Here is a 25,835-nt window from a genome sequence, read left to right on the forward strand (position 1 = left end):
ACACTAACAATGTATATATATATATACATAATAACATATGAGCAACCGCTCGGTTGAGTTGTTCAGAGAATCGCATGGAAGGGAGATGCTTCAGACGTAAATGTCGTCCCCCCCCCCCCCCCCCCATACAGTTGGGTTTAACCTCTGGAGGAAATCATCGGCCGATTGCTCTTCATGCAGTACACATGCGTACATCGTGGTCGGGGATTTGTCGCTGTGGTTCTTTCAGTGCAACATTTTTGAATCGATACACAGTAATTGCAAACCCCCCGGTTAAATAAATAGGAAAATTGTTTAGCATCATGTGCAATATGGTGTGATTGAATCGATGACTATTGACACAATACCGCGCCAATAAGCTGATCCTTTGAGCAAGTGATTAGAGGAGAACCAGGGAGGAAACACAGGGGTTTGGCTCTGTGGAACTCAGCGTCTGCAGCACAGGACCCGGTTACAGGGTGAACACACTCCGTGCATCAAGAGGAGTTATTGATTACTTTCCACATGGTCTGCGCTGTAGTGCTGCCCACGCTGCCTGGGTGAGTGACTGGTGTAGCTTAGTGCCGCACCGGGGGGTGTGCGTCATGTCGAGGGCATGCCTTAACACATGCGGCGCTACGGAACACCTGAGGACTCAGAGACAGAGCTGTGGTCCACAGCCAGGCTCTTTAAGGAGTCTCACACCGAACCTGAAACAGGATGGGAATGGTGTTCACCGCACAGGACTCTGGTGGAGTTCTTCTAAAAATATATAGCCAAGACATTTGAAGCTCCGGCATAGATGTCGAACATCCATCCCTATTTGAATGTTTGAAGTGGAAATGTGTGCCGGCATACATTCTCATAGATAGAAGTATCCCGCATGCAGCCACATCCACATTCTACTGCCTGTGGTGGCTCGTCCTCGATTCATTTCACACAGTTTCTCGCTCCCTTGGGGCCCAAAAGCAAATCAGCACAAGCAAACAGTAGATGCAGATACAGTTTGTGGGCAAAATAAATGAAAGAGAAAACCCACCACCTAACTATGCAAGAATGTCATATCTCTCAGAGGAACGGCGGTGAAATATATGACGGTTCACCATGCGTTAGATCATTCAAAACACACACACTATTTGTGCTGCAATCATTCCTCCCCCTCTCTCTCTCTCTCTCTCTCTCTCTCTCTCTCTCTCTCTCTCTCTCTCTCTCTCTCTCTCTCTCTCTCTCTCTCTCTCTCTCTCTCTCTCTCTCTCTCTCTCTCTCTCTCTCTCTCTCATCTCCTGGTGACTCCTTCTGCATATTCAGTAGCCCTTGTTAAATGGGACTGCATGAACACAGTGTCCCTGACCCGCGTTCCCAGACGACTCAGCTCTGTCTCCTGAGTTGCTGCCCACATGATGAAACCCAGAGAACGATCACATCACATAGAGGACACAGTGACCTAGTGTAGACTATGGAGAGTCAGGCAACACTGTCCATTAGGGCCGCTGGAACGGACTTCAGGGGTCAAATATAAATCAAAGATTAATACCAAAATAATACTAATGGAATGAAGAAATTACTATTCAAATGTGTATTTTTTTATTTGTATAAATGTGTCTACTAGCGTAATCGATACTCGGCCTATCATTATATGAAAACAAATGCTTTTCTCACGTCAAGCCTGATGAAAGATAAATTCTGCACACAGTTTATATCAGCCGCAGTGTGAATATGCAGGATATTCCTTTAATAATCGCGCCGGGTGAAAGACGGACAGACTAATCAAACTCTATAGCCTAGAGAAGACAAGCTTATGCCCCGAGCTTTCGCCAACATCCTCTGTATTTAGAGGACTCAACTATACTGGAGTTTCACTTTTTAATCCAAGTGTTGTATAGTGTGGTGATTGGCCACACTATTTGGGGGATTATGATAAGTGGGTGTGCATTCTTTCACACATATAATTGTGTGGTGGCTTCTATAGTTGTGTTGTGGCTTCTGCAGTTGTTTTGTGGCTTCTGCAGTTGAGTTGTGGCTTCTGCATTTGCGTTGTTACTTCCGCAGTTGTGTTGCGGCTTTTGAATTAGATCCTGATCCATATGGTGTCTGCCAGCAGTGGGACCTGTAAGGCATGGGGTAAATCTCTGTGGAAAGCGTCTGGCTCCGTGTGGGGTGGGGAGGGACGGAGGGGCGGGTACCTGCTTGGCAGGTGGACGGACAGGGGCTCCAGTCGCTGTAGGGCGTGACCACGCAGTCCCGCCGGCAGGGCAGCAGGCAGGGCCTCACCGTGTCCGGGCGCAGGCTCTCCGGACACCTGGAAGACACGCCATCGAATGACATGCTGGAGCACACACACAGCCGCAGACACCAACATGCACACAGATGTGTTTGAATCGTTGGACGTGTGTGTGTGTGTGTGTGTGTGTGTGTGTGTGGGTGATGCAGGGTGCCATCCATTGCCATCCCCAGCAGGTGGGTGAACACGTCGGCGGTCATTACGGTGTGTTGCGCGGCATTGGCTCATGGTATCATGATGTTGCATTAACGCGGCCGTCGCTCGCTACTGAGTCTGAGTGGAGCGGCACGCACTAAGAGGACACACCCCATCTGGGGCTGGTTCTCTGCTGCGGTGCCTCCTTCATTTGCAAGTTTGTGTGTGTGTGTGTGTCTGTGTGTGTGTGTGTGTGTGTGTGTGTGTGTGTGTGTGTGTGTGTGTGTGTGTGTGTGTGTGTGTGTGTGTGTGTGTGTGTGTGTGTGTGTGTGTGTGTGGGGGGGGGGGGGTTGGTGGTGTTGTGTTCATGCCTCTGTATATGTGAGGAGTGAGAAAGTGAAGGCTGCTGGTGCACATGTGTGCTTGTGTGTGTGGACAAGAGTGAGGGTTGCATACTGTGTGCACTACTGTATGTGTGTGTGTGTGTGTGTGTGTGTGTGTGTGTGTGTGTGTGTGTGTGTGTGTGTGTGTGTGTGTGTGTGTGTGTGTGTGTGCGTGTGTGCTTGCCTGCATGTGTACTAGAGAGGAGAGACAGTGTGAGTATGTGTGTTTGAATTAGTGTGAGTGTATGTGAGAGTGAGAAAGAGAGACAGAGTGTGTTTGAGAGAGAAAGAGGGGGTGGTGGGAGGGGGGGCTTATACAAGAGGGATTAATTTCCATAACCAGCACAGGAGGGGGTTTCTGGTAGGGGTACTGCAGTGTTGTGTGTGTGAGGGTGTGTGTGTGAGGGTGTGTGTGTGTGTCTGTGTCTGTGTCTGTGTCTGTGTGTGTGTGTGTGTGTGTGTGCGTGTGCGTGTGTGTGTGTGTGTGTGTGTGTGTGTGTGTGTCTGTTTGTGTGTGTGTGCAGCACTGCAGAATAATGCTGCCACTCTGTTGAATAAATAAATAGATAATTCATCTCCCCAGCTGAGGCTTTGGGGAAGAGACCCAGATGCTTAAAAACAACATTCTGCCAGTTCATCAGCACTAGCTCCACCATAGTCAGACCAGGGTGAACACATCGCTGGATACGCTCTCGATGAACCACCAACAACACAACAGGGTCAGGGTTAAAGCAGGAGAAAATAAAACTCATATATTTGGAAACCAGATGAGTTACATGCTATGGCTTTTATTTGGTCTCATTGTAGAGATTGTTCCTGTTTTAGTGCAGCCCGTGTGGTGTAGTGTGTCACCTGCATGAGGATCATATCACATTTGCATGAAATGAACACGAGCACTGGGGCAGGGGGGGGGCTGAGTCGTGGTGACAGCCCCCCCGCTGCCCCCCCGCTCTGTCTGCCAACCACTATTTGTGTCCCTTTGTCTCCCTGTAGTACCTGGTCGGCAGAGCTGTGTGTGTGTGTGTGTGTGTGTGTGCTTGTGTGTTTGTGTGTGTGTGTGTGGTTATATGTGTGTGTGTGTGTGTGTGTGTGTGTGTGTGTGTGTGTGTGTGTGTGTGTGTGTGTGTGTGTGTGTGTGTGTGTGTGTGTGTTTCCGAGTGTGTGCGTGCGTGCTTTAGTGTGTGTGTTTGCGTGTGGGTGTGACTGTGTGTATGTTCGTGTGTGTGTGTGCGCTTGTGTTTGTCTGTGTGTGTCTCTGTGTGTGTGTGTGCGTGTGTGTTTGTGTGTGGTTTTGTGCGTTTATGTGTGTGTATTCCAGTTCTTTCAGTGCAGTGCACTGTGCAGTGAACAGTGAGATGGCCTTCCCTAAGGTAATATCAACATTCACCCGACTAGCGTGAGCTCAGAGGAAACGTGCCACCAATGACACGTCAATCCGGGGTAAAAGGGGTACGTGCTTGTGGGCTTTGTGCACGGTACTTTCCCCGCAGGCACAATGAATCTAAAGGGACGCGCATAACCATTCACTCGTCCCTGTACCACGGTGTGTGGTTTGGGTACGACTACGAGGGTGTCCTGGTTTATTCCCGTGTCATTAAGGTGTCTTGAATCGGGTCCTGAACCCTATTGGTACTCAACATACAAACAGAAAGGAAAGGGGAGTTGGGGTCCCACGTGAGGGGGGGTTGCTTACTTTTTGGGGGGCACCTGGCCCACGTTGACCCGGACGCAGATGACCTTGCGCGTCTGCATGCCCACGGAGCAGGCCGAGTCCTCGCCGCCGCGGCCGCGGCTGCCGTTGGCGGCGCCCGTGGGGATGGAGGCGTCCTCGATGCACTGGCCCCAGGGCCCCGTCTGCCAGTGGTACACGGTGCACGGGTGCTCGTTGCAGCTGCGCACCTCCTGCAGGGAGCTGGCGTTGGGACACTGGATGCCCCCTGGGGTTGCACAGAGGGTCAAAGGGCAAGGGAAGGTCAGAGGTGGGACGGGGGGTGTCTGAGGATGAACCCCGACATGTTACAGAGGGACATGTCGACCACATCTACATCTACTTCCAGAAAACCTTGACGTCTAGAAAACAGACGGACACATTCATCTCCAAGTGGGCTCATATCCTCAGTCTTGGAGAGACTCAGGGTTCTTGGGGTGTGGTCTGAATTTGCCCATGTGGTGTTTTGTCACTGGTTCACTGGTTTGGCCATGTGGTGCAAGGTGATTGGTCACTGGTTTGGCCATGTGGTGCACGGTGATTGGTCACTGGTTTGGCCATGTGGTGCACGGTGATGGGTCACTGGTTTGGCCATGTGGTCGTGCTGTGATTGGTCATCCGCATGACCACGTAGCCAGGAGGGAAGATAGGCTCCACCCATTAACCGGCTTCAAGGACTAGCAGAAAGCGATGGCCTGACATTGAGATGGGTTTGGTGGAGCATCATTTTCCGATGCTTGATGCCAACCTTGATGATACTTAATAACATGGCTAGCAGACGATGACAGGTTTCTGTTGTCCATCACTTTAACCTCTCCGAGAGAACATTAATAAGGCAGTACCTCAGAGTAGTGACAGGCGATGTCACCGAGCACAATCTCATCCAAACGTGAAAACAACTGTTTCAGCAGAGATGCCAATCCAGCAGCGGTTTGATGCTGGTGTTCATGAACCAATTCAGAAGGCAATTATGTTACGATAATAGAAAAACAGAAAATGGCTGCTTTGTCTCAAGAAGTTCTAAGGAATCATCTTTCTCCTTTCTTCTACCCATGTGGTCCCTACTTCCTCATGCAGTGTTTATCTACGTCAGGTATTGTTAGTTATTATTATCATGTGAAGAAATGTAACGTTTTGACCTTAGCATGAGGGAAGACAGACACACACCTCAACCATCAGGAGACTAACGGCTACACCCAGGGGAGGGCTAGGCGGGGGAGGGGGTGGGGGGACTGACAGAGACGAGGTGAACCAGGGAAGACAAGGGCATAGGGCCTACGTTACAAAGCCCCCTCACCCGTTCGACATAGACCCCAGGTGTGTGTGTGTGTGTGTGTGGGGGGGGGGGGCCCTTCCCTGCACCAGAAAGCTTGTCATTACCATGGACCCCCCTCCCCCAACACACACACAGGGAGCAGGAGTTGACCATTAGCAGGGGGGCGGGGGGGGGGTTGGTGGCACCGCTGAGCAAAGATTGACCAATTAGGGCTGGCCAAGCGTGACGGCTGAACATGAGGAATGAGACGTGAGCAAATAACATTTTCTTCTTCTTCTGAAAGCACGGGGTTGTATATATATATATATATATATATAACATATATATAGACAGTACGTATCGGACCCCTGACATCCGTCACCATTTGCCGAAGAGTGATATGTCCTTTAATGGGTTTGGATATTATAGCGTGCATGAAAATACCACACACGTAAGACATATTACTGAGTTGATTTGAACTGAAGTAGCTATGGAAATGGCCACCACCAATAAAGGCCATTATTGAGACAGAAGAGAGGAGTGCATCTCTATTCCACATGAATCCCCCTCCGCCGCTGAGTGAGCCACGATGTGAGCTCAGTCGGCCTTCCCTCTGACAGACGCACACCCGCTACGCTCCGTTTGCCGTCTCGCCGTCATGAGATTGTTTGCTTGGCGGATTACGGCAAAGATTAGGGGTGAAACTGTATCTTCAGACGCTTAATCCATCTCATGGTTGCCACCGTGTGTTCCCCCCCCCGTGGAGACTTGGCTGGCCGTGCCATCAGCAGGCCTGTGATGAGACAGGCCCGTGATGAAGCAGACACCGTTGAAGCACACCTACCGGGACTCTCCTGAGAGGTGTGAAATGTGTCCGCCACAAAGCATCCACATCGGGGAGGGGGTGAGAGGGTGCCAACCCTCCATCCCTCTCTGGTGAGGAGTCTCCACCAAATAGCGAGAGGCTGTTTAAGCTATTTAAGCTAGGCATTAGCCTTCGCTTTCCCCAGGCAGATGGCTTCGGGGCTGGGGGGGGGAGGGGGGTTGGGGAGCACGCTTCACCTAGCACCAGTCGGAGCACTGGAGTTGGAGTGTGTGTGTGTGTGTGTGTGTATGGGGGGGGGGGGGGGCAGTGAACCCTGCATCGCTCGTCTCCAAGAGGACGAGAGCAGATACGACGTTGCACCAACCTCCCGCCACCCCCCTCTCCCCCGAACCCACGCCCGGAGTTGTGCCGACGCTGGTAATGGCGCCGGTCATGTGACGCGCGTGCGGTCGGCTGTCTATCAGGACGTGGATCGCCTCTGACAGCACGGCCGTCTGAGGAGGAGGCTGGCTGTTCATTCTCAGAGCTTTTCCATTATGCATGAGCTGTCCCACTCAGAGACCATGTGACGCACGGGGTGTCAAAGAGTCAGGTTGAGAGGAGTTGTTCACTTGATATTTCCTGTGAAACAAACATAATATATATATACGACTATATATATTTATTAAAATTGTCTCATCCACTGCCAAGCCAGATCCAACCCATCTGTCTAACCGGCTGTTTTGTTTTCCTCACAAGTATGTTGCGATCACAGTGTCTGAGATCTCAGGTCTTTGATTGACAGCGCGTATGGTGCCGCCCACGTTGGTGTCGCTCCGCTGCTTCCTCTGAGCCTTCCTCCCGCCTCCCATCCACCGCTCCATCGAGGAAACGATCGCTCCGTAAACGACCAGGGCTGCTTCTCCTACGGTCAGTAACAATACTCAGCCAGCTATATACGGAGGAGTGGGGGTCTAGGAGGGTGCAGATCTATTACCCTAAGGTGAAACACACTATAGCAGAGCGCTGCGTCTGCTGACACCTAACACAGTACTACTACGACCACGTCTAGGAGCGTGAGTGAGTGAGTATACCAAAGATCAGCGGGACCGTGGACAGCAAGGGGGAACCTTCGAGAGAGAAGAAGAAATGCAGAGCAGCGATCAACGATGGAGTCAAACGTCTACATCATGTAGCAGCCCAGCAAAATTCAGTTTGCCTTAGTGCATCCAACTGCACTTATGTGAGGACTAAAGGCAAGCGAGCTACCCGGGCTGGCTGTTTGTTCTCTGCTCTCTAGTTGACCTACAGCTACAGCGACTGCGTCTGCCTCTTACCCTGCATCACAGTGATCCACGCCACAACCTTTGCAGTGGCTGGGGAAGAGGAGGAAGAGGAGCACACACATCATCATTCAGAAGGCAGCGCTCCAGCAGGAACACGGCGGAGAGGGAGGGCAGGGGAGAGGTGGGGTTATTAGGAGAGGAGGCCTGTTGTTTTTCACCGTCCGACGGTTAGTGTAGATTCAAGTCATTTCTTTGGCTAAAGAGGGTGTTCTTGTTTTGAGTGGATGTTAAAACGATATGACATCACTTCCTAGAAGAATAAAACGTCTAGAACGCCTTTTATTGCTGGTGGCTGGGCATAATTACATGTGAATGGACACTGGTTTGGCCATGTGGCCAAATCATATTTTTGGTTCGATTTGTGTCTTGAAAGAATAATAATTGATGCACAGATATGTACTGTGTCTTTGTAAAGGATAGGGACCATCTCTGTAGCTAAAGAGAGGACCAAACAGCGCAGCCCTTGGTCACGCGTCCTCGTGCTCAACCCTATAAAAAGAACAGAGGAAGGAAGCTTTCATGTGGAAGAGGAATCCTAAATGAATCCTCGGAAGGCGCCGGGTCCCGTTCCAGGCCCAGTCCCGTGCCAGGGAGGGTCCCGTGCCAGGGAGGGTCCCGTGCCAGGGAGGGTCCCGTGCCAGCTGGTGTGAAGGATGATGTCAGCGAGCTGCATTTCATCCAATCATCAACGAGCCGTCTGGACTTTCTTTCAACAGAAATGGTCATGCCCCAGAGGTCTGATGCTTTTAGTGTGGCTCTGCCCTGGTGGGTGATGTTGTTATGATAACAGACACGATACCAGAATAGCTCCGACAGAGAACCCTGATTGGTCAGCCAGTGTAAAACCTAGTGAAGTGTCCTGTACCTTCTCCTGCGTTGTAGGCCAGGATGGAGCGGGCCCTCATCTGCCGGCCCTCCGTGTTCTTCCCAGAGCAGGTGTTGGAGCACAGCGACCAGGACGTCCAGGGGCTGAGGGCGCAGTCCTTTGGGCAAGGCACCTCACAGATGGCGGGCATGGGGAGGATGGCGTCGCGGCACAGCTGCCTCTCCACAAAGTCGCCTGAACACAGGAGAACCAGGGAACATGAGGTCATTAATAAAACCATTAAATACCCCCTGAACACAGGAGAACCAGGGAACATGAGGTCATTAATAAAACCATTAAATACCCCCTGAACACAGGAGAACCAGGGAACATGAGGTCATTAATAAAACCATTAAATACCCCCTGAACACAGGAGAACCAGGGAACATGAGGTCATTAATAAAACCATTAAATACCCCCTGAACACAGGAGAACCAGGGAACATGAGGTCATTAATAAAACCATTAAATACCCCCTGAACACAGGAGAACCAGGGAACATGAGGTCATTAATAAAACCATTAAATACCCCCTGAACACAGGAGAACCAGGGAACATGAGGCCATTAATAAAACCATTAAATACCCCCTGAACACAGGAGAACCAGGGAACATGAGGCCATTAATGCAACCATTCAGAACCCCCTCAACACAGGAGAACCGGGGAACATGAGGTCATTAATAAAACCATTAAATACCCCCTGAACACAGGACAACCAGGGAACATGAGGTCATTAATGCAACCATTCAGAACCCCCTAAACACAGGAGAACCGGGGAACATGAGGTCATTAAGGCTTCTGGTGTTGAGAAGATACAACCATTCAGAACCCCCTGGACACAGGAGAACACAGGGGGAAATAGGAGAACCAGGGGAACGCAGGAGAACAAGGGAAACATGGATTGTTAAGGCTTCTGGTGTTGAAAAGATGCAACCATTCCCAACCCCAGGCACGAAGCCGTCTTTGTAGCGGCGCGTTTGACGGCTTTGTATTAAGCAGTAATCTAGAGACAATGAAACAACATTCACAAAAGGAGACTTTGACTCTGTGTGCGAGGCATGCTGGGGAGGGCTAGCTGGCTTTCTTGTGGAACAAATCTTGGGCCTTGAATAAACGACCAGATAAACTACAAGTCAGCAGGAAACGAGAATGTGAGTGAGGCAGACTAGATTATGGTAATCTCTGCCTTCATGACAGTATCAATTGCCGTCATGAAGTGCTATCAGCTTCACTAGCGAATGACTGTCTCATAGTTCTGATTCAACGATTACAATATCAACATGTATTTTAAAGTTAAAATCAAGCAGGGAATACAATACCACATAACAATATCAAATCATAACGGTGGAATAGAGCAGCTGTATTGCCTGTTGAAGAGGAAGATGCGAGCAGATATCCACCAGATATCTACAAATGCATAATAGGCCCCAAGCAAACCCATCCTGGGAGACCGTGCATACTCTAGACTCGTGTTTAACGGATCACAAGAGTTCAGGTGTGAGTGTCTGAAGAGGGAGGCTTCGACAGCAGGATCCTCAGACTATCAGACAAGCGGCCTCATCCTCTGAGACTGATGTGAGCTCTGGAGAGGGGAAGGTGTTCCCAATGCTAAAATATAACGAATGGAAAAGAGAATTTCTTATTCACAGCACCCAGGCACATTAAGCAAATGACCCATATTTTTCGGGACATATTTTTTTTTTTTATGAAGGGATATTTTGCCGTGCTTTTTGACTGTCTAAGTGAAAGCCCTTTTAACCTTCATGAGCTGGGAGCACTATTAGACCAATTATTCTCAGGGTGAAGCTCGTACAAAATGTGATTTGGGGAACCTTGGGAAGGTTAAATCAGACTTGAGTTGCCGGGACGACTGAGCCCTTCAATAAATACTGTCCTGAACGGCTTGGAAAGGTAAATGAAAAACATTGGGTCAGTTTTAAGATTTAAGGGATTTAGAGCATCCAAGGTCCTTTCAAGGAGTTTGGGAGTGTGTGTATGTGTGTATGGGAGGGGGGGGGGCTCTGTATTATTGATCTAGATAGCAGCAGGCTGTTCTGCTCTTCTTACCTCCGTCCCATTCTATTCCAAGCCCTCTTATAAAGGCACGCATCAGCAGAAAATATATCCTATTGTAAGAAGTGGTGTGTGTGTGTGTGTGTGTGTGGGGGGGGGGGGGGCATCAAATGACACGTCTGGTGACCCCCGGGAGAAAAAAAACAATCCATTCTCATCAGGGAAGCAGACAGTGGGAGGGAGCGATCAATACGGGGGGGGGGGGGGGGGGTACGGGGCAAGTCAAGAGTGACTCTGAGGGTTGCCGTAGGGCTGGAGGTGTCTGCGTGTGTGTATGTGTGTGTGTGAGTCTGTGTGTCTCTGGGTCTGTGTGTGTGTCTGTCTGTGTCTGTCTGTGTCTGTGGTTGTGTGTGTGTGTGTTTGGGGGGGGGGGGGGGGGGGGGGGGTAGAATAGCCGTTTGGTAATGGAAGTCTTCCAATGAGCCAGATGCAGCAGGAGGAAATCGTCAAACTGCTTTTAGTGTGTGTGTGTGTGTGTGTGTGTGTGTGTGTGTGTGTGTGTGCGTGCGTGCGTGCGTGCGTGCGTGCGTGCGTGCGTGCGTGCGTGCGTGCGTGCGTGCGTGCGTGCGTGCGTGCGTGCGTGCGTGCGTGCGTGCGTGCGTGTGAGTGTGTGTGTGACAAGGACTCTTTCAGAACCCCATCCAAGTGACGGGTGTCCGTAGATGGCTTCCCACATTCATAATTACAGTCAAACACAGTCCCCCCCTCACACACACCCACAAGCACCCACACACAAAGACACACACACACACACACACACACACACACACACACACACACACACACACACAGACACACATAGCCACACACACACGCACACACACACACACACACACACACACACACACACACACACACACACACACACACACACAAACACACACACACACACCAACACACACAACTACACACACACGCACATACACACACATTTATAACCACAGACACACCCACACATAAAACCACAAACACACAATCACACACCGAGGCACATTACAATTAATTTAAATGGAATGAGTTTTATGATTGTATTTGTGTTTAAGAGTGCAACCATATGTGATGCGTGCCATTCAATACCAATCGACGATCAGTGTGCTCAAAATGGGTGGTGAGCCGATAACATCTGAGAAGGACTTCAGCGTGACATGATCAACTCAGCTCTGCAACATTGTCTACACAAACAGACACAGAGCACATACTAATTCACTAAGAACTGTAGCAAACCTGCTGCAGACAAGCTGCGGTATGAGAGAGGAGAGAGAGAGCAGAAAAGAGCAAGATTCTGAAACTTAAAAACCCAAAGGAACGTACACTCCCTCTCTGCTCCTTCCCTTTCTATGTTCCTCCGCCGTTGAGGTGAAACCGCAGTGTGTGATTGACAGGCGAGATGGACTCCCTGAACGAATCAGGGATGAGCTGCACACGGATGTCAAGAAATTAGACGGGAAATCTTGAATTATTTCAAACAGTGGCAGGCGCAATCCAATCATCTTTAGGTTATCTTTCGAACATACCTAATTATACAAATATCCCCTCTATGAATGGTTTATTGGCAGCCACGTTGCATAAACCTGATATATAGAGAGGTACACTTCCGGCCTCATACTACTTTGCAATGAATTTCAAAAATGTTCTTGTTTTCCATCTCGGAGAAAGCTTCAACAGATCTGGGAAATGCAGAGCTAAACCAATCCGTCTTGATCGGGCTGAGGGAGTAATCCATCAACGATCAAAGGGATCGCACACACAGACACACACCCACACACACACACAAAAACATAGACTTCACACACACACACACAGATCAGACAAACTCAAACCAGCTTCTGAACCGGGCCCCTCTGTGAGCGAGCGCACGCTCGATTGGACGCAGGTGCTGAGATGCGTCTGTTTGATCACGCCTCACGTCTGAATCCGGCTGAGGCGGGAGATTGAGATACCTGTCCTTGCGCCCGATCCTCCAAGGTAACGGAGAAGAAAGGCGGGCTAAACGTGGGCCGACGCCAGGGAGGAGCACGGGACACGAGCACTGATTCAACACGACTCTCCCCGAGCGTCTGATTCAACGGGGAGTCATGAAAGGAGCCAACCGCCACTTTCTCGCCTGAGTGGCTCCTTGGAAAAACAAGAGAGGAGATGCTAATTGAAATCCCTATGCAGGGTCCCTTTATCTTATTGAAGCGTTGCTCTGTCATGCTGTGTTATACAGCCGCCCATATGTTCCCCCTGAGCCACAGAGGGAGCTGAATCGGGGGCAGTGGCAGTAACTACCGGTCGTAAATGCCGTCAGGAAGCAGCCCCTTTGGGTAATCCTTGAGATCTCTTGAGATAGGAGGACAGGAGATAGGAGGGCATTCTGGGGGGCGGGGGGGGGCTGTTGAGAGTCTGTGAAACTGGGTTCAAGGCTCACTCTGCTAGAGAGGAGTCTGCTGCATGCATACCTCAACTAGGTATATTCAACAACTATTGCCTGCTTCTCATCTGTCCTAAAGGAATTACAGCGACAATCTTTGGTGGTTTGTACAGGATACATAACCTGAAGATTCTACAAAATCGAACTCCAAGACAGGTTAACCGTGCACGGCTGAGGACTGGGTCCCAGAGCTCCACCGGACCACTGTAACCAGCTTACTGGGTTGGGAAGAGGGCGCATGTGGGGAATAGATTCAGGTTTTTCAGTACGCTGTCCTGAGGGAAGAGGAATCTGGACAGGTGAGACTACAATGCTTGTATAAAATAGGAATTGAACTATTTAGGGATAGGATCATTTGGACTTGCTAAGGGCCAACAAATGCATCCTAATCATTCCTTTAAGTACAAGCGGGTGGATCAATTGCAGCGGTACATTGATCAGGAAGAGAATACTAATTGACCAACAAGTTGGGGAAGAGAAAAGGAGAAAACTATTCTGGGAATAGTTAAAAGTAACCTTTATTGGAGGCAATAATTAAGCAGTGAAGAATTCATAACAATCAAATAATTTTTTTTAATCATTGTGTGTACAGATCTAAGATGGGAAATAATTCAGGAAAGAAGGGGTGGAAGGGGGTTGCCAAGGTGGTGTTTGGGAGACATGGTAAACATGCACTTGAGGGTTTCCAGGAGCAAAATAACCTTTTAAAAAAAGATAAGACATGTTGCGGTGGGTTTCATTGGAGGGAGAGGGAGAGCCAGGATAGAAAGAACAAGCAGCCGGAGACAGAGAGTGTATGGGAGGCTACAGATCTGGATCTGATCCACCCGCCGCTATCTCCACCACCTCCATCCAATGACCACGCCCAGTCCGCCGCTCCCTCCATCGACCTCCAGCCAGACTTCGAAAGCAAGGCAGTAGTCAACCTCCCCCTGGGCCCAGCGGCGGTAACCAGTAGCAACCAGAGGCAAACCCAACCACCAGCGGCCCTGATGCAGGCTCCCACCACCTGCAAACAGGAACCCGCCGCCACTCCACTGGGCCAGGGAAACACCCAACGCATAGACGAGGAGGACGGAATGTTCCCCCAGATCCAGGTCCTGAACCCCCTGGACGGCAGCCCGGCGTACGTCTATCGGGCGTGGAGACCCAGTGACGTTAAGCTCATGGCAGAGTGGCTCCCCGACCCGTCCTCAGCGGGCGGGACAGCTCTGGCCGAGGGCATCGCTGAGATGGTCCAACAACACAGACCGTCCATCACAGAAGTGCGTCAGGTGTGTATAAGCAGACTGCGCCTGCGGTGGGGTCGCGTTCAAGGGGACTTTCCCATGAGAGGCCAGGCTGATGTGATGTTCGATTGGGACCAAGGATCTGCGTACCGCGTCCTGGTAGAGGGGCTCTGCGGTCGGGCCAGAGAGGCGTTCCCCCTCATCAGGGACTGGCCCCGGGTCCGACGAGTCCAACAAAATGAGGGCGAGACGGTGGATGATCTTGTGAAACGTCTGGAGACAGTGTTTCAGACCCACGGGGGTATTCCCGTCCCGGCTGACAGACAGGAGCAGACTCTGTACGAGGACAGCCTTACCCTCGTCCTGCTGGATGCATTGGATGAAAGGTTATCAAAATCCGTAAAGAGAAGTTGCATCGGTTGGCGCACTGCAAGACTGGCCATGATCGTGAGTCACGCCAGCCATGCAGAATCCCTAAGAGATGAACTAAAGAGAAATAAGGAGAGGGAAGCGATGACTAGGAGGCGTCAATCCCAACAAGAAGCCCTGGAAAGGCTTTTGGCCTCCAGACCCGGGGGCAACATGTCAGGAGAGAGAAAGGTGCTCCGTGGAGGTGCAAGAGGACGAGGCCACCCTCAGAGCAGAGGTCTGAAGAAGCATCAGGCCTGCTTTTGCTGCGGCGCCATGGACCACTGGGCCGGAGACTGTAGCCAACGAAAGGAGAGGGCGAACTTAAAGAGCGACTGGCCGAACCCACCGACCTGGGATGTGACTCTGAATAACCCAGGAGGCAGAGGGGGACCAGGGCCTTGGTATTGAAGGGACCCAGGAGCGGCTGGTCCACGGAGAGGGTAAGTGCACCGTGACACACACATCACAAACACCTGAAACAATGTAGGACGTTTTATGGGTCCCAGGCTAAGCCACAACACATGTTTCCCAGCAAAAGCCTGACATGACGTGGGAGAATTTAGGGGGGGGGGGGGGGGGGGCATGAGATTAGATACCAACAGGATTTCTCCCCAAAGAAATGCAAATGGACTAAGACAAAGCCGGGGGTTGATTTCGACACTCAGTACACCAACTGGTGTGGTCACAGGCGGGGGCAAGTAGGCCTCATGTCGTTAACCTTGCGTGTACCCCGTGAGGTTTCATCTATTTTGTTAATCGATCAAACACATCCAACCTATTAAGCATCTACATTCATACCACAAGCTGTTTCTTGCCAGGCCTAACACCACTTTACAGAGGTCTACAGGGTTAGATACAGCCACTCTTACCCACTGTCATCTCTGTTTGTCCACGTGCAGCACACAGGGCCGTGGACTCGGTCTACAGAGGAACACGAGGTGACCCCCATGGACCTGGTCTACAGAGGACCACGAGGGCAGAGGAGGATGCTTGGGGTGGGGGGGGGATGCACCTGGTCTACAGAGAACCACGATGATGCAAAGGGCGGGGGGGGGGGGGGGGGGGTAATAACTGTATTTACACACGGTGCTGATGGTGACGCTAATAAATTCCATAGATTTTTTAACATCTAGTGGTTATATGTATACTTCTAGTGGTTATACATATACCACACGGTTGACTTCTGTTGTACTGATGAACATAACAAGCTGCCAATGTCGCCTCCTGCTCTCTAACAAACACGCCATCATTTTCAATCATTCAATAATAACAACAAATTGTAAAGTAAGGTTGGCCACATTCATTTTAATCGCCACGAGGTCGATTTTTGACGCCTCCAGACAGTAACTACCTCTGATTAACCAATCACAATCAGGTATCTTTTCACCATGGTCCCTATCTGTTGAAGGAAACATTGGAGGTTATAGACTATGTACGTTTCTCAACATGCACTCCTCTTATTGCGTATCAAATTCCAATTACCTAAACAGAAAAGATTAGATCCATGCAAACATTTAAATAGCACCTGTAGCCAGGTTTTGCTAATTTCTTGATTCCAGTCAGTTATGTGACCTGCCTTATTCTGCTTACTGAAGATGACCTGGCAAATGCATGCAACTATTATCAATTGATTAAAAGCTTTGCTCAATGAAGCACCCTAACGTTACCTGCTGTGGTTAGAACATGTTTTTGGTGTAATGTAGGAGACTTCCTGGAGCAACCTGCCCTCACTGTTCAAATTGAACCCTCTGGTGGATAGGAAAATGGGGAAATGGCTTTAAATAGCCTTGTTTCGTAACTTCAGGTACAAAAATGATTCAATAAGTGTCTTCTACGTGTGGTGGCGACCCAAAAAGAAACTCGAAAAAATGTGCAGCATTCACCCCACTTCTGTCAAATCTCAGTCCAAGGTTTCTGGAGTGTTGGCAGCCCCACATGCACTGGCGGAGTATGAAAATAAAAAACCCTGAAGAAAAAGCTTGGCCTGCGGCCCCTCAATGTGTTTGGCTTAAAAAAGAATTGCTGGTGAATACATTTTTGCAAATGATGATACAAAGACTTAAAGCACCATCACTGTACTGGGCATCAAAATCCGAAATTAACCAAATAACGATGTTAAATGTTCATCAGAAACTATGACAAAATGAAAACACAGTCTTGCTAGTGTCACCTTGTTATTTAATCTAAGTGACTTGAGGTTTTTTATGAACAATGCGAGGCCGCACCCATATGAGGAAATCAATGCTGCACAGCTAGCATGGGGAACTGGATGGTCTCACCAGGTTAAAGATATACTGCTCTCAACTTAGCATACCCATTGAAAGTACAACTAAATGTACAATTAACAGGCAACAATCCCGTCCTCAAGAGTCAGTCCATGTTATTCTTTTGAAACATTTAAAACATTCTGTTACTAAATAGATCAAAAAGAAGGATTGGTCTAGATTCAGATGTCTTGATTGTCCATCAGCCCGGCAGGCTTCAGCAAAACAAGCAAAGACTGATTGAAGCGACCAACTGTACCTTGGACTGGTTTCTCCAAAGAGACACGTGTTCACGTTGCACAAAGACGGCTTTATTAAAGCCGTTCAATAACAAACAGAGAGCCCCCACAACAGGACACGCCTCAGGCTATAAACCAGCAGTGTGCCCCCATGTCCCATAACCCCATCAGCCACTGTCATTCACGTTCGTATGGGGCTCTGTATATCACCCACAGGGTGGGGAGGTTTATGTCGGTGGGGCTGGTTCTTTTACAAGCTTGATTAATGATCCGGGGGAGTTTTGATTTATTTTTGGCAGAGAGGGAGTTGTGGCAGGAAGGTGAGAACAGAGTCTATTAGCGCTGCAAAGAAAAGTCAATTTGATAGAAAATGACTGTTCACCTTCAAGTGTGTGTGTATGTGTGCGTGTGTGTGCGTGTGCATGTGTGCGTGCGTGCGTGTGTGCGTGTGTGTGTGTGTGTGTTCTGAACAAGATGATTCGAGACAAAAAAACCCTGATCATGGTCACATGGTCACCATGGTGCCAACTGCCAATGAAGTGTGAGTGATAGTGATGAGGAGTGAGGTGTGAGTGATAGTGATGAGGAGTGAGGTGTGAGTGATAGTGATGAGGAGTGAGGGGTGTGTGATAGTGATGAGGAGTGAGGTGTGCATGAGAGTGATGAGAGGTGAGGTGGTGTGATAGTGATGAGGTGTGTCTGATAGTGATGAAGAGTGAGGTGTGTGTGATAGTGTTGAGGTGTATGTGACAGTGATGAAGAGTGAGGTGTGTGTGATAGTGTTGAGGTGTATGTGACAGTGATGAAGAGTGAGGTTTGTATGATAGTGATGAAGATTGAGGTGTATGTGATAGTGATGAGTTGTGTGTGATAGTGATGAAGAGTGAGGTGTGTGTGATAGCGATGAGGTGTGTGAGCATAAAGAGGCAGAGTGGCACAGTATCTTGCGCTGTTCACGATTGGAATGTTTGGAGGGAGCCTGCAGCAGCAGGTAATCACCACTCTGGTGACAGCAGGGTGTCTGTGTGTGTGTGTGTGTGTGTGTGTGTGTGTGTGTGTGTGTGTGTGTGTGTGTGTGTGTGTGTGTGTGTGTGTCTGTGTGTGTGTGTGTGTGTGTGTGTGTGTGTGTGTGTGTGTGTGTGTGTGTGTGTGTGTGTGTGTGTGTGTGTCTGTGCCTGTCTGTGTGCCTGAATGGAGACCTTGATGACGAGTATAATATGGGAGCTGATGAGAAGGAATATGAATCCCATCACGACATACACACGTACACAAACACACACACATGTGCACACACACACAAACACATCCAATCACACAAACACACTCACGCACACACAACACACTCTCCCTTGAGACCTCATTAGCAGCTACTCTGCTACGGTTGAAAAATGTCCTCAAATTCCTATATTCAGACACACACACATACGCACACTCATGCAAACACATACGCAAACACACACACACACACACACACACACACCACACACACACACACACACTCATGCACACACACGCACACACACACACACACACACACACACACACACACACACACACACACACACACACACACATGTGCGAGCATGTGCCAATGTGTGATCCCCTGTCCCTCTCCCTCCAGGTGCTGTACTCACCATCACTGTTGACACACTGGACCTGGGGGATCTGGGTTCCTGGGCCACACTCCTTATCGTTGTCAGGAAGACACGCCTCCAGCTTCACCAGCAGCCAATCGTAACAGCTGGGCTCCTCACAGGGGATGGCCTCCACCAGATGGGGGCAGTTCCCTGTGCCTCCGGTCGGCTCATTGGTTATCCTCCTCTTCCTCAGCTTGAACCCTGCCGGGTCGCAGAACAAGGAGACATGTTCAATATAGTAACACAACTTTGATTCAATTCATATACAAAGGGCTTCAGTGCGATAATAGGAAAATACAAGTAATATTAAGACAATGAAATAACTAATAAATAAACCACACAAGAGTTTTATTTATATATTGGAAAAGTACCTTGGCCAATCCACTTAGGCTAGGCTGTTTTTAAGACATTTGAAAACCGTTTAATGAGATACTGGCAGCTGATTGGCCGGTAGTATTGATGGTTTATCATTTGACTACAGGCATCTACATAAGCAGCATCTGGAGCCAGGGTTGGGCAGGCTAAAGATTTACAAATGAGGAGCATCAATATCTGTTTGTTTTGTAAGGGTGCCTAATAATCATCCCACGCAGTTAAAAAATCAATGTCTAAACGGATAGAACGATGCGTCTATCGTGCCTTGCTTACTTCCTTTTTTTTTGTTGAAACATGTTACTCAGAGAGACAAGCTCCTCTGGTGGATCCATCCCAACCCTGGAAGAACAGCTACTAGGAGGAGAGGAAGAGACGTGAGCTCTGTCCTCAGAACCCCACCCAAAAACAGCACCGCCTGATCAAATATAGAGGCAAGATGGAGGTCTGCAGAACCCCACCCAAACCCAGACGGAAGCACAGAGCTGATTGGTGCTGCACCAATGTTAAATACACCTGTCAGTTCTGTGTGTATTCTGTCCGTTTATATTATATACACTATCAAGTTGACCAAATATATCTCTCAAAGGAATATGTCTGAATATATTGTATGTCTGTACAATATATTCAGCAAATACTGTGGGTTCTTGTGTCTTATATGCATTGCGTGCAGAGTATAGCTTCAGAACGGCTTGATAACATAGAAAGGTCAATGCCATTGTTGTCATATTTAATGGCATATCCTACCTTATCTCCTAAGGTGGCCTGATTAAACAATGTTGGCCTTCCCTTGCGTAAGCCCTCAAATAGAAAACACTTCACAACACTGCTAACCTGACATGCTGACAGAAGGTTCTGATCCTCACTGATAGGTGACTGATGAATGCACTTTGAGATGAAGCTAGTGTCTGTCAACCTATGTCTTCTTAACCATGTATTCAAATTTGCATTTATTTCAGTTCACCACTCACAAATAGAATGTAATGCGATTCAATGAAGATAAGAAATATGCATAGTGGCGGGTTGGCCCTCGAGGGAGTGGAACGACGCCAGCACGTATCACGGCTGGCGTACACTCCGACGTTTCGCCCCTGGACCAGTCTCACGCCTCAAATTACCTGGTTTAGTGTTCATAATGTTCTTGTCGTCGTATCACACATTTATTTATGTTCTCTTTCTCCTCGCAGTGTTTGATGTGTATTCAATATATGTTTCTATGTTATGTACCGGTGGTGTCGCTGTTACCATGACTACTGTGAAGCCCGCTGTGACGCGCTCTCCGGGCGAAACGTTGCTTGATGATTGCGATTGCTACGGGCAACCAAGACGATAACGATGGACCTCCACAAACATCCCCCCCCCCCCCCACCCCAGCCCCCTCCTCCCCTGCACACCGAGCCAAAGAAGATGTGTGGCGGTGACGGCTGGAGGTCGCCGTGTCCGTTTGAGGCTCACTTTAATATGCCGCCGCTCCTGACAGACCCCTCGGGACGTACGCTGAGGGAAAGGACAGGAAGTGACCGCTGGACACAGTGGATCATGTTCGGTTGTTAGCGCATTACGCTGGCGTCTACCCGAGGTGACTAGCACAGAGCCGCGGTCCGGGGACACACACCCCTGTCTCCATGTCAGTGCTCTGAAATGACCAGTAGACTCGCGAAGGTTTGTCACAGGAAGTGAAGGGACCAACGCTCTGGAACCCCGGCACTGACTCCAACCTCAACACCTGCCTAAAGATCCTCCTCACGACCCCGGCTGCCCAGGGTGATTAGACCCATCACTGCTGGACGTCGTAAGAACAAGGAGGCAGAGTCTCAACCTGAATGTCGTCTCCCCCCCAAAAGAAACGGGCTTTTATTAAATCAGTCCATCGGTGTCAAGCCCAACTCCGGCTCCCGTGTGATGACTGATGGACCGGAGGGCTGTGGCAGACGGGAGATGAGACTAGGGGAGCAGGGAATTCAATTTAATCAGGGATCACTCACTTCCTGTCGGACATCACAAGACCAGGCCCTCGCCACAAGATGGTCCAGCGATACCCCCCCCCCCCCCCCCCCTCGGGCTCTTTGATATAATTACTGCACTGAAAACACATGCACTGGAAATTCAGAGGCAACAGTGGTGAGCACCCTTCGGGTGAGCTGGGCAAAAATAGAATCCCATTCAGGAGCATTGTTTACAGTTGAGCCAGAGCCGTGTGTGTGTGTGTGTGTGTGTGTGTGTGTGTGTGTGTGTGTGTGTGTGTGTGTGTGTGTGTGTGTGTGTGTGTGTGTGTGTGTGTGTGTGTGTGTGTGTGTGTGTGTGTGTGTGTGTGTGTGTGTTCACGCGCGCGTGTGTGTGTGTGTGTAACACTTAACACTATTTGTGGTGGAGCGGTGGTCATAGCTCCAGTAGGATTACCAGGAGAACGATCTCGTTCCACCGCTCAATGTCGGCAACACATAGAATGCTCTGGTGACAAGTGGAAGCATTTGAGTCCACATCTCCCTGCGTTATAATGAGGGCGAGGAGGCTAGCAGTGTGCTCACTAGGAGTGTTTGAGCACGTGTGCCTGTCTCAGGGCTTGTGCACTGCTGTGTGCACAGTCGAGTCTGAGTGCGTTCATGAGTATGTATGTGTGCATGGAATGCATGCATTTTTGTGTGTGTGTGTGTGTGTGTGTGTGTGTGTGTGTGTGTGTGTGTGTGTGTGTGTGTGTGTGTGTGTGTGTGTGTGTGTGTGTGTGTGTGTGTGTGTGTGCGTTGAGCGCATGTCTCAGTGCGTGTGTGTGCTCATGTACAGGCATGTGTGTGTGGTTGCGTGTGCACGGGCATGTGTGTGCGTGTGCGTGTGTGTGCGTGTGTGCACGGTCAAGTCTAAGTGCGTTCATGCGTACGTATGTGTGCATGGTATGTATGCATATGTGTGTGTGTGTGTGTGTGTGTGTGTGTGTGTGTGTGTGTGTGTGTGTGTGTGTGTGTGTGTGTGTGTGTGTGTGTGTGTGTGCACACTCTTGTATAAGAGAGCCCATCTTGCATACCATCACAGAACCGCCGCCGCACCGGCACTAGATGAGTGCGTGGCTGAGTGAGACGGGGGGGGGGGGGGGGGGGAGTGTGGAGGAGGGGGGTGGGGGTCTTGTCATTAAGATGCATGGGGGGGACTCTCCCGACGTCCTCTGCGTTGGGCGGGGCATCATTAAGGAAAGCCAATATGCATTAGTCAGGCGGACACGGGCGGCCGGCTAATTAGGGCCCCCTGAGCCGGCGCGTGTGTCAACACCACTCGGGGGCCGTCGGCCGCCGCGCCCGCCGCTGACAGAGACGTGTGGAAGGACGCGCGGCGCTGGGAGTGCGTCCACTAATCACTGCCACCGTCCCCTGGCGCGGCCCGCGTCCAGCGCGAGGGCACTGCGCCCGCTCAACACCTCTTTAGAGGGGGGGATGCCAGGCAGGGGGGGGGGGGGGGGGGGGGGACGCTGGGCCTGCTACTGCTCTGTTGTTGTTGTTGTTTGTGTAGTCGAGAGATTAAAAATAGAAATGTGCTCTAGTTTGTTTGGACATGAATTAATTCATTGCTTTTCTTTTTTTATGTTGATTTCTTTGAATATTAATTTGAACACGTAAAATGTCGTTAGAGATTTATTCAGGGCCAAATAAAAAAAGAATCTGTTTTTGTAGGATCCGGACCAAACCATAAGGATTAGAACTTGAATGCTCGGGCGTTTTACATCCCTGTGTAAGAGAGTCCCTCTGAGGTTCTGCTGACGTTCTCTGCCTTCTCCTGCACATCCACCGCCTCAAACCAAGGTGGTGCAGGCACCAACCAAGGTTGGATCTCACCCGTGCCCAGGGACATGACTTCTTGTCAATCACTCTGAGTTTTCTGGCGATTTCCTCCCGCATTCGAAGGACATCAGGTTCTGTGAAACGCCCCCCCCTTTGCAGACGGTGACGGAGGTGAGGCCGGGCGGTCAGCAGAGCGTACCTTTCTTGGCTGTCTGGTCCTGACAGTTCTCGAAGGTGCAGGGTCCCCAGGCGCCCCAGGCCGACACCTCACACTCCACGGGGCAGGCGATCTGGCACAGCTGGGTGGTGTTGGGGGGGATCCCCAGACACAGCTCACTGTCTACGGGGCGCAGGGCTGTGGACACACACACACACACACACACACTCGCGCGTCATTGATTGATCTGGTCCTGGGACTCGGAGCAAGTGGCTCCCATCGGGGTTTATGTTGAGAACAACATGTGGAGCATGGTAGAATACCACTTTATTGTCCAAGCTGGGCCGGAAACCTGCCATAGGGCTCGCCTCAGAGACATTTACATTAAATTGACAACCCCCACGCAGTTCACTACATACAGACATAGTACAACAGTACAAACACATGTTTGGTTTGATTGCAACAATTCATCAGGTCTTTTTTGAGCGATAATAGAGAGGCCCCTTGGTTGATCCAAGGATTCTTCCAACAATACCATGAGTGCCTTTCATCCAATCTGAGCCTGGGTCCGGCCCCAGCAGTTATCAAACCCCGGCAGTGTTCAGTCACCGTTCTCCCAGTAGATGGAGACGCTCTACGCCCTCACGACGCGAAGAGGGGGCTGCCAGTGAGGCCCATCTTAACCTTCAGCGTGACTTTGACAGAATATGCATGAACCCATCGCCTTGCCACACAGCAGCCAGAATCTTAATTATGTGTCACAATATTATGGCTGCCTTCGGGCCATTTGCATGTTTCCCTGCGAACAGAGCCTTTTGATTAATACTCATGAAGTCCAAACACACGCCGGCTCCGTTCTCCAGCCAGACTCTAACGGTGGAATATTAAAGGCTTCTCTTTGAGCGGGCCGCTCCCTGCCTCCCCCCTCACTGCGGTGGGCTACCCCGCTCTGGCGCTGCTGCAGTCCTGCCATGCAGAGGCTGGGCTAGCATGGAGGCGACTATTGCAAGGTCAACACTTTGCTGAATCCCCCCCCCCCTCCCGCTGCAGCAGCAGGAGGCCACTTCATTCACATGCAAATTGCTTCCTCTTCAGGGCCAAAGGTGTGGCCTTTTAAATAGTGCCTTTAAAGAGTCTGCTGCTTCTACTCCTCCTGTTGTTATGATTGGGAGGAGCAGGAGGTGGAAGGGGAGTCTATTGTAAATAGACAAGCTAGGAATTACTATAAATGTGTAAAGGGGAAACGTCACTCTCGTAATGAGGGCACAGGCAGAGTGCAGGCAGGGAGACGGGCAGAGTGCAGGCAGGGAGACAGGCAGGGAGACAGGTAGAAAGCCATCAAGCCCAAAGAGAAGATTGGACAGGCTTATTAACGCCCTGCGACCGCCACAGAGACAGGTTTGTTTGTTTTTTTCTGCGTCAGAGCAACACATTTCAACAACTATCACGCGTGAAAAGATGTTCCTAAAATAAATTGCCTAGCCTGCCTTTAATTAGAAAAAAAAAAGGTTCCTTTTGTCTCATATTGGCCGGCAAAGAAAAACGTCAAAACATCTCCCATTCCCTCCCTCCTCCCTCCCTCCCTCCCCTCCGATTGGCCGCCATGCAGGTAACAAAAGGCTGATTAATGAAGGGCTCCTTGCAGGGTGACCTTGCTCAGGTGCTGGTGTCTGCGCGGCCGCTCCGCCAGATGGTCTAGACTCCGAGCATGACGGGGGGGGGGGGGGAGGGGCGGCGGGCGGACACAACGCCACGTCCGCTCACCGACTCACTCTCAGCGCTGCTACACCTATCACCATGGTAATCAATAGCCCCCCGACTCGCCCCGCTGGGAGGGGCGGGACTGAGTGGCGGGGCTGTGGAGCACAGCTGTTGTACAGCGTGTAGCGTGTTGCTGCGCCGCGGGGCGCCGCGCTAATTGTAGCAGTGGGTGGTTGTGGCTAGCCGTGTGGCTAACACCTGGTAAACAACGTCTTAATGCAATTAAGGGTTAAGAAACGGTTATTTTGTTCATTTCTTTGGTGGGTGGGGGGGGGGGGGGCAGGTTTGTTGGCCAAATCTGTTGTTCTCCGCCAAGAACAAAGCCAAAACAACAACAGACAATATTAGAGGCAGCTTGACGCTAAGGCTGGTGTCGAGGGAACACAGAGAATATGGGGTATTAACTAAAATGTCTCTCATGTTTCAGCATAGGCCTTAAGCACATGGCCATGGTGGACACTGTTGAATTTTCATTCCCAAAAATACAATCCAGTCCTTCCGGAAGCAAAATAATAAAGCCCAGTTCCAATTACCCTCAATGTGCCTAGCTCCATTATAATTCTATGACTATTTTCCTTTTTTGGGTCACCCTAAAAATATCAACCGAAATCCACACTCTGTGTACACTGTGCTTTATTCACCTGGCGGACATCTTGGTCCTCAACGCTAGCCGGAGGGGGCTAGCCCAGCTAGCATCTATTACTAAGATGGAACCCATGCGGCTGCTGGGGTATAATATGAGAGGCTAATCAAATA

General features: G+C 50.1%; 1 protein-coding gene across 2 annotated transcripts in view; it reads right to left on the bottom strand.

Moving 5' to 3' along the window:
• The window catches only part of thsd7aa (thrombospondin, type I, domain containing 7Aa), a gene marked incomplete at its 3' end in the record, with an annotated part of 87,608 nt that overhangs the window by 7,279 nt on the left and 54,494 nt on the right, over positions 1-25,835 (bottom strand). The window contains 7 exon segments of one of the 2 annotated variants that reach the window (XM_030347940.1): positions 2,163-2,278; positions 4,472-4,715; positions 7,641-7,676; positions 7,884-7,922; positions 8,758-8,952; positions 19,020-19,223; positions 23,361-23,516. In XM_030347940.1, coding sequence (XP_030203800.1) covers positions 2,163-2,278; positions 4,472-4,715; positions 7,641-7,676; positions 7,884-7,922; positions 8,758-8,952; positions 19,020-19,223; positions 23,361-23,516 — 990 coding nt within the window. 2 annotated transcript variants of the gene reach the window in all.

This window comes from Gadus morhua, chromosome 22 (assembly GCF_902167405.1).
Source record: "Gadus morhua chromosome 22, gadMor3.0, whole genome shotgun sequence".
Classification (NCBI taxonomy): Eukaryota; Metazoa; Chordata; class Actinopteri; order Gadiformes; family Gadidae; genus Gadus; species Gadus morhua.